This window comes from Pituophis catenifer, unplaced genomic scaffold (assembly GCF_029215685.1).
Source record: "Pituophis catenifer annectens isolate HBS135680 unplaced genomic scaffold, rPitCat1.0.hap2 SCAF_2, whole genome shotgun sequence".
NCBI classification, from domain to species: Eukaryota; Metazoa; Chordata; class Lepidosauria; order Squamata; family Colubridae; genus Pituophis; species Pituophis catenifer.
The window spans coordinates 157,215,445-157,228,158 of NW_027256882.1; the positions used below are offsets into that span (position 1 = coordinate 157,215,445).

Here is a 12,714-nt window from a genome sequence, read left to right on the forward strand (position 1 = left end):
CAGTATTGCAGGCTACTTTTGCTGACTGCTGATTGCCAAGAGTTCGGCAGTTCAAATCTCACCAGGCTCAAGGTTGACTCAGCCTTCCATTCTTCTGAGGTGGGTATAATGACCCAGATTGTTGGGGGCGGGGGGGGGGATATGCAGACTCTGTAAACTGCTTAGAGAGGCTGTAAAGCACAGTGAAGCAGTATATAAGTGCCATTGCTATTATAACTTTGAATGGTCACCAAATGAACTGTTAAAAGTTGAGGGCTTATCTGTACTTCTCTTTCCAACCAAATAGACCCCAGGTATGTTTGATGCTTATCCAATCAGCCAAAAGCACAAAAGTGACACAAGATAGTTCCAGAACAGTTTATTAAAGCAACTGGGAGGGAGAATCAGCCACACACTTCTCAAGTACTCAAGTGATGCAATACAAGCCAGGCAGCCTGGGGTTTGCTGTTACTCTGGAGCGCCCTTCTTATGGGTCACTCTTTTCTCCCGTAACTGTCCAAGAACTAAACCGAGAGGCTGGAGAGGAGGGAACCAAAAGCAGTTTTATACATAGGTAAAAAGGCACAATCATGTGATGGATAAACTGGAGGAAGGTTTCAGAGAAGAAGCTGGAGGTCATCTTCAGCCGCTGAGGACCATCCGCACCAACTCTGGAGAGAGAAAAAAAAAAACACGGTGTGAGACTCCACCGGCTAGTCAACACGGGGCCAGATTAATCCTACCAGGGGAGGGAAAAATGGGACCTGCCAGAACATGGGATTTAGAACTGGCCAGAGACTGCAGCGTTATGTTTTTTAAAAAAATCAGATTATTGCTTCTGTTACTGCCCAAAGCCAACCTCCCTGTGGAAGAACCGTTTTTGTAGAGAGGTATTCCTGAGAAACAGAACATCCAAAGCTCCCTCTTGCAGGCTGGGCTTGTAGGAGAGGTGACAATATTCTAATGATGTTAAGCTTCTTCGAAAAGATATCGCCTTTTGGTTCCTCCCCCCCACCAAAAAAAGACTGACAGACAAAAAGACATTATTTTTTTTCTCCCCAGAAGTCCAGTTTGAAATCTGTATCCTGCCAGTAACCCAGATTAGGAGGCCAATGTATCCCCTTCCCTGCACTGAGATACAGGTAGTCCTCAACGGCCACAACCGGAGCCCCAAATTTACATTGTTAAATGAGAAGTTGGTTAAGCGAGTCACTGAAGCTTTTAAATGACTAACACGATTATAAAGTAAATCCGGCTCCCCCACTGACTTTGCTTGTTCAGAAGGTTGCCGAAAGGTGATCGCACGGCCCTGGCGGGATGCTGCAACCATCCAAAATACAGTATGAACCAGCTATCAAGCATCCGAATGTAAATCATGTAACCATGGGAATGCTGCACTGGTCATAAGTTACTTTCCCCCCCCAGTTCTGTTGTAACTTCAAACAGTCACTGAACGAACTATGGTTAAGTCAAGGACTACCTGTACTAGGGCTCTGCCTACAACCTATGCAGGTTCTTCCCCCCACCCCACCCCACCCCCCATCCATTCAACTACAGAACTACCGCCACCAACACCACCAATCTCCCCAAATCTGAAACTAAAGCAACAAAGTAAGAAGGCAACACGGGCAGAGAAAAGAGATGAGATTACAGCTGCTTCTATCGCTATAATATGCCAGGCATTAGAATTCTGGAGCTCATCCTAGGAAGGTAATCTGCTTCTGGCAGAGAGGAAGAGTAGTTGGAGAGGCACTCAGCTACAGCAGAGGAGGACTCAGCTTTCTGGCTGAGCCTACCTAGGAAGAAAGCGGGCGAGGGAGGAAAAAAAAATAAATAAAGGCAGGCAGGCGGCAGCTACAGCGCAGTGCTATAAAGAAAGACTGTCCACTTGACCTTCAGCTGAGGTGGCGGATGAAGGCTGAAAAGAGCTGGAGGGCTGCCAATCCAGTTTTACTATATACTGTAACCACGCTGCCAATCATGGACTGGTTCCTACATTTCTCCCTGCTTCTGAATAACGGAAGGAAAGGTTATAGAGAGCTATTTTGATTCTCACAGCCAAATCCAAATTCAGGGCAAATTTAAAATCAGCACGAGCATGTCTGCATGTACACACATACAGGTATCTTGAATATATGCTTTGTTTTCTAGTAAGAAAGATACACAGTCCCTTCCTACTGCTCATTTATAAATACTCTTGTACCCAAACCCAATCTTCACTCCTACCCCCGTTTACAGCCTCATGAAACATCCAGCTTCATCTGCCAAAAATACTCTCACCAGGAGAAATATTTACATTATCAGATAAATCTGAATGTTTCACGAGTTGTATAGTGAATTCCCAAATAAAGAACTCATCTCTCCCCCCCCCACCTCCAATGCACTCCTGTTTATATAGACCCTTCACTTAAGAGCAGGGGTCCCCAATCCCTGGGCCTCAGCTTATTTGGAACCGGGCCACCGAAGTGGCGGGTGAGCGCATGCACAGCTCTACTTGCGCACGAGTGTTCACCTGCCGCTTGCATAGATACTCCCCCCTCCCACAAAACTGGAAAGGTGAGGGGAGGCACTGACTTAGAGGCATGGTGGATATAGTCTGGCTCTCACGCCAATGAGGGTGCAGGGCGCTCTGTCAGCATGGCCGCCCTGGTTCACAATGCATTCCGCTTAACTTTGGGTGCTTTCATACATCCATGTTTTGTCTTCATAGTTCTACATTACAATTAGGCCAGAGTGAAAGTTATTCAAGGAGAGAGTAAGATTTGGGAGAGATATAGTTTGACTGTCAGGAAAAAATAAATAAAAAAATAAAATAAAGCTATGAAGGTTAGCATTTTGGAGTTTCTGATGCTGGTTAAGAAAAACTGGCATGGATTTGTATATGTGGGGAAAACTCGGTAGTACCTGCTCCATACGCCTGATTTGAAATCAGAAACAGACTGAAATACTAGTGAGATCCTAACCCAGCAAAGATTCCCTTAACAGCAGCTCTGGGACTTAGTTGTGTGGCATGTGTGCGTGCACACACACACACACACACACACACACACACACACACACACACTTACTTTCATAAGCACCAAGCAAAATTACAGAAAAGCCAAGTCTTGTTTGCTAAATTTACTCTTTGGGTGAGATGGAGAAGAAAGGAAAAATTGAAGGAGGCTTCCCCAATTTGGGGCCCTTTAAATGTGTTGTTTTTCATGGTCCAAAATTTTTCAGCCAACACTGAGAAATGTTGAGAGTTCAGCGCCAACATACCTGGGAGGTACCAGATTGTAGCAGGCTGGTTTAAAGCCATGATTATAGTTAGTCTGGAGAAAACCAGAAGGAAGTGGTGATGCAAAGGGAAGGAAGGAGAAACAAGACACTGTTTTTTTTTCAGATTCGTGTAACGCCACTGCATAGGAGAACAAAGTCTTACACTGCTGACTCAGAGGACAAGACCGAATCTCCTGAGCTTAAATTTATAGGAGGGTCAAATTCAACAGAACACGAGAAGAACCTTTTTAACAGCATGCTAAATCAACAGCGGCATCAAGTACATAGGGAAGAGGCATGCCATTTTTCCAGGTATCATTTGGCCTTTGAGAGGCATGATGGAGGGGCACACTCCACAACATAGGCACGCAGCCCACACAAACAGCCGGCCTTTCTCCCAACCTCTATTTGATGTAACTTTACAATTACAATGAAATGCCGTTTGTGCAATAATTCCCCAGGAGTCAAGGCAACCTTGGCTAACTGGAAACCTAGCTACAGGTAGTCCTCGACTTAATGACCACACTTGAGGCCAAAATTTCCATTGCTAAGCAAGGTAATTGTTAAGTGAGTTTTACCCCATTGTATGACCTTTCTTGCCACAATTGTGCAAGAAAGTAAATCCAATAAATGAAATGAAATGGCTGCAGTTGCTAATTGAGTAACTTGGTTGTTAAGTGAATCTGGCTTCCCCATTGACTTTGCTTGTCCGAAGCTCGCAAAAGGTGTTCACATGAGCCTAGGTCACTGCATAAATATGAACCAGTTGCTGAGCGTCCAAATTTTGATGTGATCGTGGGAATGCTGCAACAGTCAAAAGCGTGAAAAACAGTTGCAAGTCCTTTTTTCGGTGCTGTTGTAACTTCAAATGATCACTAAACGTATGCTTATTAAGTAGAGGACTATCTGTATTGGACACCCCATAAGAGGTCCAAGGCTACAGGTTAGCCCAGGGGGTCTCCAACCTTGGCAACTTTAAGCCTGGAGGACTTCAACTCCCAGAATTCTCCAGCCAGCTTTGTGCTTTGCTGGCTGGGGAATTCTGGGATTGAAGTCCTCCAGGCTTAAAGTTGCCGAGGTTGGAGACCCCCTGGGCTAGACTAGGGATTCAAACAGGCACTCCAAAAGAAAGAAATGGCAAGCTATTTCCAGACCATGGTGAGGAAAATCCTCTGATGGTGATATTTCTTCACTAAACCTGTAATTCAGTTTTATTGATTTTAAAAGTTCTAATCCAACAGCAATGTTTGGGCGAGCTCTGGGGCTTATGCTGAAACCTTCAGGAGGCTGCAGGCATGAACTGGATACTATAGGTTTCCTATAGATCAATAGAGACGGTTGGACTAAATTATTTCTAAGGATCACACCTTTAATTTCCTCTGAACCACCCTGAGAACTCTAATGAATTGAAACCATTAAGCTATTCCCACCCTCTCCTGATTTTTAAAAGGCACTTCAAGGATACTAAGGATTTTCTAACGTAGTCACCAATTAGCCATTTGCTGGTGAGCAACCCATTTCTTCAGGCAGCTCTCGGCTGAGGCTATCCTGGGAGCCATCACACAGAGGGAACCCAGCTCATATGTATTAGAAGAGGAAGAGGATGGTACAGGACCCTTTATCATATACAATGGCAGCTCAAGGCATATTGATTACCCCCAGATCCAGGCCTTGAGCCCTTTTACCCTTCTAAAGATTAAACATTTCCCCGTATACTGCCACTGACAGTCTGAGGTTCCACAGGCACAGTCTTGCTTTAAGCCTAGTCAGAGCTGCCTCATTTTCCTAGCCGCCTTTGCTTAGAATACACATAGTCAGCTACATGCAGAGACATGCTAGAAGTTGGGGAGAAATGGAGGAAGATGCCGAATAAGAGAAATTGGGAAGGAGGGGGAAAAAAGTAGAGCGCAAACATCTTCCTTTTTTTTTTTTCGGGCAGCAAAAAAAAAGGGAGGCTGTTAAAAAAAAAAAAAGAATAGGTTTGGAGGAGGCGTACCCCATTTGAATTCACCCTGATAAGATGTGTCTCACAAATGCTGTAGAAAGGAAAAACATCAAAATTGATCAAGCAAATTAAATAAAAACAGACACATGGAACACAACACACACTACACATCACGAGGGACCACTGCAGTCTCTGCTGTACTTATGTTCACAGTCAAATGCAGCAGACACAGCACAAGGTTACAGGGAGCTTTTGAGGCAAGGGAGTTATTTGTACATAGACAAACTAGCTTGACTCGCACATCAACTTCTCCCCCCAAGTCGCCCCTTCTTAACAAGCCAACAGTCCCAAATCACTTAGATTCCTCATAGGATATGTAAACTCCCACAACACAAAGCAATGGAAAGCTGCCATAACACTGGCCCCTTGCTTAATAGGATTCGCAAATATATTGCTCGAGGCCAGTGCTTCTAAACCTTGGCCTCTTTTAAGACGTGTGGACTTCATCTCCCAGAATTCCTAAACCAGAGTGGGTGTTGAAATCCACACATCTTAAATGTTGAGAAACACTTCTAGACAGGCGGTTTGTTTTTTTTTTTTAAAAAACAAGGAGACAATTAGCAGCCACCGGCATGATTGGCAGCTCCTTCACTTGGTGACCAAAAACCACCAACTTCTCCATATTGTTAAATATAGTCATTTACCATGGAAGGAATAGACAACCAGCGGCCCTCTACATCTTTTGGACCGATTCCCACCAGCTCCAACCAAAAAGCAAGAAATGGGGGAGAGGTATTCAAAAATACTTAAGCGCTCCAGGTTTCCCACCTTCTCCCTAGACTTTACCTGAACTTCCTTCTACGTCAATAGGAAAGAAAAGGTGTATTTATACTATGTGAGAAAATACACACACTACTGAAAACCTTGCAAAGCATTCCCAATCCCAGAGTTTTCCATCCAACTCCCCAGAGTAAAGAGATATCAGGCCCTTTGAATCATGAAAGGCAACTTCAAGGCCAAAAGCATGTTCAGGTCCCTGGGCTTCACCTTCATAGTTGATGCAGCCATTACTGTCTTCATGGCCGGCCACAAGCATCTCTACCTCCTCTTCGGTCATTTTCTCACCTGCAGGGAAAGACAGATGGGTTTAGAAATTATTTGATATAGATCGAGTCATTTAGCAAAAATGACACAGTAGAAGCAGTAGTTTTAAACTCAGTGAAGAACAACCAACGCCCTCAACATCTTCAAGTTCCTTTTGTCGATCGCCTCAAGATGTGTGTTGAACTGACTTCTCTCAGAATTCCCAGCAAGAACAGCTAAATGGAATCTTACCTAGGGTGACAAGAACATGGCGGATCTCTGCTCCCATAACTGTGCCGTTTCCCTCCTTGTCGAAAACCCTCAATCCTTCCACGTAATCCTCAAAGCAGCCCTGATCCTTATTCTTGGCGATGGTTTGCATCATGGGCAAGAACTGTTCAAAACTCAGTGTTTTCATATTCATTTCTGAAGGCAGGGGAGAGAAATGAGGGGACATGAATAAGATGTATCTCTCCACATGATGGACCCCAAATTATATCCTCAAATCTCAAAATTACATCCTTTTGAATTAGGATCTGGATTTCTTCCTTCCTCAATATAATTTAAATTCCACATTAAAAAAATAGTTTAAACTAGAGGTTGGAGATTTTGCTCATATTGCTATAGTAATGGACCCAAAAAACAAGACTGAGTTAATAATGCCCTCTTCTAAAAAAAGTAGAATTGAGTCTTAACATCAAGAAAACAAAAGTAGTTATAACAGCAGTTTAAAATCAGCAAGGAAGAAATTGAATTAGTTCAAGAATTTATCTTCCTTGCATCAAAAATTGTTCACCATGGCATTTCTACTCCTGAAATCAAACGCAGGATAATCTTAGGCTGCATTGCAATCAGTCTGATTCCAAGAAAGCTTCTTGTTCCTCACAGGTGGTTCTTAAAGATAACAATGTTGGCTGTCTGTGGCTACATTTGGAAGCTCTCTGATGACCAGCTTTGGAAGATGGTCAAGGTAGGGCTAGGGCAGTAGAGAGCACACTGGAGCACCAGTGAAGAACAGCAGAAAATAATGCCATGATATCTGCAGCCAATCCCAAGCTTTGTTGGCTGAGGAACTCTGGGAATTGAAGTCCATAGCTCACCCCCAACTGATACAGTACAACATGCGCTCACCATCGCTCTTGGGGTTTCCCAGAACTTTCATGACTTCAGCATTGGTGGGGTTCTGGCCCAGGGCCCTCATCACATCTCCACACTGGCTATACAGGATTTTGCCATCACCAGTTCGGTCAAAGAGCTGGAAAGCTTCCTTGAACTCTGCAGAAGGTCACAAGGAAAAAAGCTTAGGCAAAACGAACATCATTCTAAGCAAAGGGAAGGGAAAGAAAGCAGCGCCTCAGCTATCCCTTTCCATCCACAGAAAGCAGAACGTCAGGAATGATATTTTTCATCATTTTTATCCTCCCCCCCCCCCCCCCACAAACTTACTTAGAACTTGACATAACATCTTTAAAACTGTAGGCCTTCTTTTGCAGTGAGCCTCACTGCTAAGACTCAATGAGTCTCGGCTTCAAATCAACACACCCTGGCTTATGCTCCAAATATACACTACGCTAGAGCTTGAAAATCTACTTGTTTAGTGGATAGAATGTTAAACCAAGATTGGAGATTGCCCAATTCCCTTTAAACATGAAACTCACTCTTAAATCTCTGAGCTGCTCATTCTCTGCTTCACTTCCCATACAAAATTATTTTAAGGAGGTGGAGGATGGTAGAGCTCTATATCCCATAGTTTATTTCTTGGAGCAAGACCAGGATAAAAATGGAGCAGATGGTCAACGCCTACGTGCTCTCTGCTAACTGCAGTGGGCACTCCCTGAAGAATACAAACGCTTCGCTAAATTAGATCCACTTCTACCTAATCCAGCATCCTGTGCAAGAATCACATGGTGTCCAAAGGAAAATTGTCTAGCCATTTCTGTTCTAGGATCATGATGAAAAACGGAGAGATCAATCAACTGGTTTACATGGCATTTTATGCCGCTTGTGTTGCATGGTTCTAAAATCATGTGCTGGCCACAGTAAATCTGGAATGTACACGTTTATCTGTGTGAAGGTAAAGGACAGAGAATTTGTGGATGGGCATTCCCATAGCAAATGGTCAAATGAGGGGCAGTTCATAAGTTTGATCAAAGCACCAGATCTGAACACGGGGAGCCCCAGTTCTGTTTGTTTTCTATAACTCAGCAGTAACTTGTCAGCAATGTACTTGAGATTTTGGCCACATTATTATTACTAGTCCATTGGTTACGCTGATTGGGCCTGAAGGGCACTGTAGTCTAAAATGATGAACTTTGACTGTAATAAAGGTTTGATTATACTCCAAAACATCTGGACTGATCCAAATTGGAGAAAGCTTTTTTTAAGTCTCTCCCAGCACATGATTTTAGAACCATGCAAAGCAAGTGGCATGATTTACACGCCATGTAAATCAGTTGATCTCTCTCTTCGTTTTTCATCCTGACCTAAGGCACCTAGACAGACTAGTATATGGACAATTGTACAAATAAGGATCTTGTGATGACCTTTTGCGACCTTCTGACAAGCAAAGTCAATGGGGAAGCCAGATTCACCTAACAACCAGGGTACTAATTTAACAACTGCAGTGGTTCACTTAACAACTACAGCAAGAAAGGTCATAAAATGGATCAAAACTCACTTAACAAATGTCTCACTTAAGAACAGAATTTTTGGGCTCAATTGTGGTCGTAAATCAAGGACCACCTGTATTGTCAAGGGGTTGATTTTTAGTACACAGAAAAGTCTTGCTCTCCAATTTAAAATGTGGACAAATGAGTTATACAACTGTGCTGTTTTTTTAAATGCTATTTACTGAAAGAATTCTGTTTAGCATATATAACTCTTCCCTAAGGGTATCCCTTCTCAGGTATCCTTCACAGAAGTGGTATCCTTCACTGCTCCTCCTTAGGTCCAGTCCACTATTCTAACCACTCTGCTATACTGCCATTTGTTAGGAGTCAAGAATCCATAAAAAGCAGAGTAGTAGCTGAGGCACATCAAAACAAGCATGACACAACGCAAGGCCATGTAATAAAATCCAAGTTTCCTTCCCATGCAAGGTAACACACAACAGACTACTTCCCCATCTCTTAATTATTTTCACTCAAGAAAATGTAGCAATGGAGGTGGGGAAATTCAAATTAAACACTTTTCCTGCAACTAGAGGTTATTGGGGGGGAGGTGTAGTGAGGGGGGGGAATGAGTTGTAGCCAAAAAACTTTCTACCTAGGTCATGGATTCAGCCTCACAATTGTTGGTCATACAACCTAAAGCAGCCCTCTTCACCTGTGTGGCAATGCTAGAGGCTATTAATGCATCAGATATCCTATCTTATTTCCAGGAATCAGGCAGAGGATATTTTCTAGATAAGATTTTTCTAGACAACTTCAACCTCCAGAATTCCCCAACTACTACTGCTGGCTGGGGAATTCAGGAAGTTGAAGACCGTACCACTTAAAGTTGCCACGGTTGAGAGACACAGATCTTGACTCATTAATCAAAGATGCCAGTTGCAGACATGTCTCACTAAGCTGTATTCTTTCCCTACAAAACTTTTATACTTTTAAAACTTTAAGGCAATTAATCGAGTGATCCAATGGTGAAATTGTCAAAATGGCTCTTAAATTGCAAGTAAAATGCATTAGCCATCTCTTTTTGTAAAATTTAACACTTAGCTTTTTTGCTGCCATAATTAATACCAAAGGACTCTGAAGGATCTGATGCCTTCATCAAAACAGTGCATGTACAAAAAACCTTTTGTCATCTGCCCCCACACCCTAAGGATGCCTCTAGTTAATAGGAAGGCTAGTCTGGAAGGAATAAGTGTTTAAGGTCAAGTTCTACAGTGAACAACTGAAGTGAGCTTGCTAATACATTTTTTTTAAAGCTGGATCTTCCATGTGAAGCTAATTTGGCTGGATCAAGAGCCCAATCAATATATTACTTTGAAAAATTACCATTCCTTAAGTGGTGCTTTTTAATTAAATGGTGAGATTACTTTTAAGAAAAGCAACTAGTCCCCCCTCCCAAATATTTTGTTTTTTTGTGTTGACTGATCTTGGTTAGGCAACAATAAATTAAGCACATGAAAAAAAATAAAAAAAAAACATCTCCCATATTTAGATGAAATCAAATTTAATCCAAGCTCAAGAAACCTTTGCTCCATTTGACAGCTGTGCTCTCAACAGGGCTGATGCATAAAGCATGCCGGCATCCAACAAAAACTTCAGAGGGGATCAGACTTTGCTGGGGCTGGCCTGGCAAGACCTCTCTCCAACTGGGGTGGGGGACGGGGACTGAGCAGCTATTCCTACTAAGAGAATCAGATTTATTTCAATGGGAACCTGGATCTCCAACTGCTGGTCAGCTGTGGCTGCTGCCCTTAAGACCTTAGAGTTTCAGCCAGCCTTGCAAAGGAATCCGCTTCCAGATCGGAATGTATTAATGCGACAGCTGCCAACCCTTCCTGCTCCAAAATGAGTTTCTTGCCCATATAAGGAAACCAACAGAGCCGGCTATCCCGGCGCCCATCTTCCCTCTTCTTTGAAAGCACCTTCTCCTCCAAAGGGAGAAAACTAGCTCTTCCAAAACTGCACGGTTAGGGTTAGGGACCTTTCCCTGGCAGTAGCCAAACCCGCCTTGCAAAAAAAAAAAAAAAGTCAGCAGCTTCTGTGGCCGGCCGAAAGAGGAAGAGGGGAAGGGAGGCAAAGAGTTGTCTGCATCCGCCTTCTCCATCTGCATAGCCGAGGATTAAACCAGGATCGACCCTCCCGGGTTAATAAGGAACGCTTCCGACAAGCTAGCTTCCACACTCTAAGTTCTCCCAGCTCACCTTTTCCATGCACAAAATCCTAACGTTATCATTTGGCTAAAGAAACAGAAAATGGAGGCCGCTGGGCGCGTCCTTTCAAGCAGCCTTAACCAGGAAATACATCATGCATGATGAGCCATGCAGGGAGGTGATTTTTTTTTTTTATTTAAAAAAAAAAACGCAATTCAGGTAGAAAGGCAGAGCCGAGCCGGGTGTGAATCTTGAAGTCAAGGGAATGAGAAGTCGGGGAGGGCAAAATCGCCGGTTTCCCCCCCCCCCAAAAAAAAAGGGCTGAGAAAGAAACCCGGCCTACAATGCACAAGTTACACACATACACACACACGCAGGACCGCATTGATATGATGAAAAGCCCGGGCGCGTTAGCAAACGAGCAGGAAACGGCGTTAAGGAACGCGGAGAGGGTGCTGGTGGGGAGTTGCTCTTTTTCCTTAAAACTCACCATTGAGAAGCAATGATCAAGGGAGTGGGGAGGGGGAGAAAGGAAAAAGGCTAGAAGAATCAAAGGAAGGAAGGAGAAAAAAGAATTGTAAGCGCAAATTGCCCTCCCACCCCCAAAAAAACCTTTTCACCCTTAAGACTATCGGGGGGCGTTGAAGGGAAAGAGAAATGGGGGGGGGGGGGGTTGCGTGTTTCCCCCCCTTCTCCCTTTATCCCCAATAATATTCTACCTTCCAATGAATAGCCCAATGCGGGGGAAAGACAAAAAAATAATTAAAAAAGCACTTACCGGCGGTCTGATCTTCCGAGAAGTCACACTGCAAATCAAATCCGAGGAGAGAATAAAAGGTGTGTTACTTGGGGAGGGGTAAAGAGGAAAAGAAGCCAGCCGATTTCTTCGCCCAAAAACTTTCCCCTTTCCAATGCATTTCCCGCCCTGCAGCCGACTTTTATTCTTCAAGTCCAGCCGACTCAATCAGAATAGAAGCTGGAAGGGACCTCAGAGGTCTTCTAGTCCAACCCCCTCCCCTCCTCCTCCCGCTCAAGTAAGAGACAATTAAGAGACTGTCCTACAATACTCGGCAACCGCTCTTCGAACGGCCGCAATTAAGAAACCGTCCTACAATCTTGACCGGCCTCAAAACTTCGCCCGTTTTGCAAAGCACTCACCATTGTTGCAAGCAGAGCTGAGCGTCGCCCCGACCGTTCCCTCCTTCCGCCCGGAATGTGTGCGAGCTCGGCCCGGGAGTGGCTCTTCAAGTCACCGCGCGGGTCTTCGCCTCCGATTGGCTGATGCCAAAAAATGGAGGGGGGGAGAGGAGGAGGCGGTTCCAAACGTTATGCTTAAAATGTTGCGTCTCGTACGTAGCCGAAATGGGGAGGCGAGGCTTTCCCACCCTTCTTTCTGACGTAAAGGAGAAAGAGAAATACGGTAGGGGCGACTTGGGCCCACGGAGGAGTTAGAATCTCGCGTGTCGTCGTAGAGGCCGCTGAACGAGATTGTTGCATTGCACGTTGGGGATTGTAGTTTTTTCCCCCCCTTAAAACAGAAATGGGGGGAGAGAACTATGGACCCTTTGTGACTTGTGGACTTCAACTCCCAGAATTCTGGGAGTTGAAGTCCGCAGGTCGTAAAAGG

At 44.1% G+C, this 12,714-nt stretch overlaps 1 protein-coding gene across 2 annotated transcripts; it reads right to left on the minus strand.

The window, feature by feature from the left end:
• Positions 1-343: 343 nt before the first annotated feature.
• On the minus strand, positions 344-12,345 carry LOC139312778 (myosin light polypeptide 6). 2 transcript variants are annotated; one of them, XM_070937855.1, is made up of 6 exons: positions 12,246-12,344; positions 11,866-11,893; positions 7,400-7,543; positions 6,521-6,694; positions 6,233-6,310; positions 344-650 (listed from the first exon to the last, which is right to left on the minus strand). In XM_070937855.1, exons 1-6 carry the CDS (start codon positions 12,246-12,248, stop codon positions 622-624), a joined length of 456 nt encoding a protein of 151 aa, XP_070793956.1. In that variant the 5' UTR covers positions 12,249-12,344; the 3' UTR covers positions 344-621. The 2 variants fall into 2 exon arrangements, with proteins under 2 accessions (XP_070793956.1, XP_070793957.1); XM_070937856.1 differs by lacking the exon at positions 344-650 and adding an exon at positions 5,236-5,276 and having other exon boundaries at positions 12,246-12,345.
• Positions 12,346-12,714: the final 369 nt, after the last annotated feature.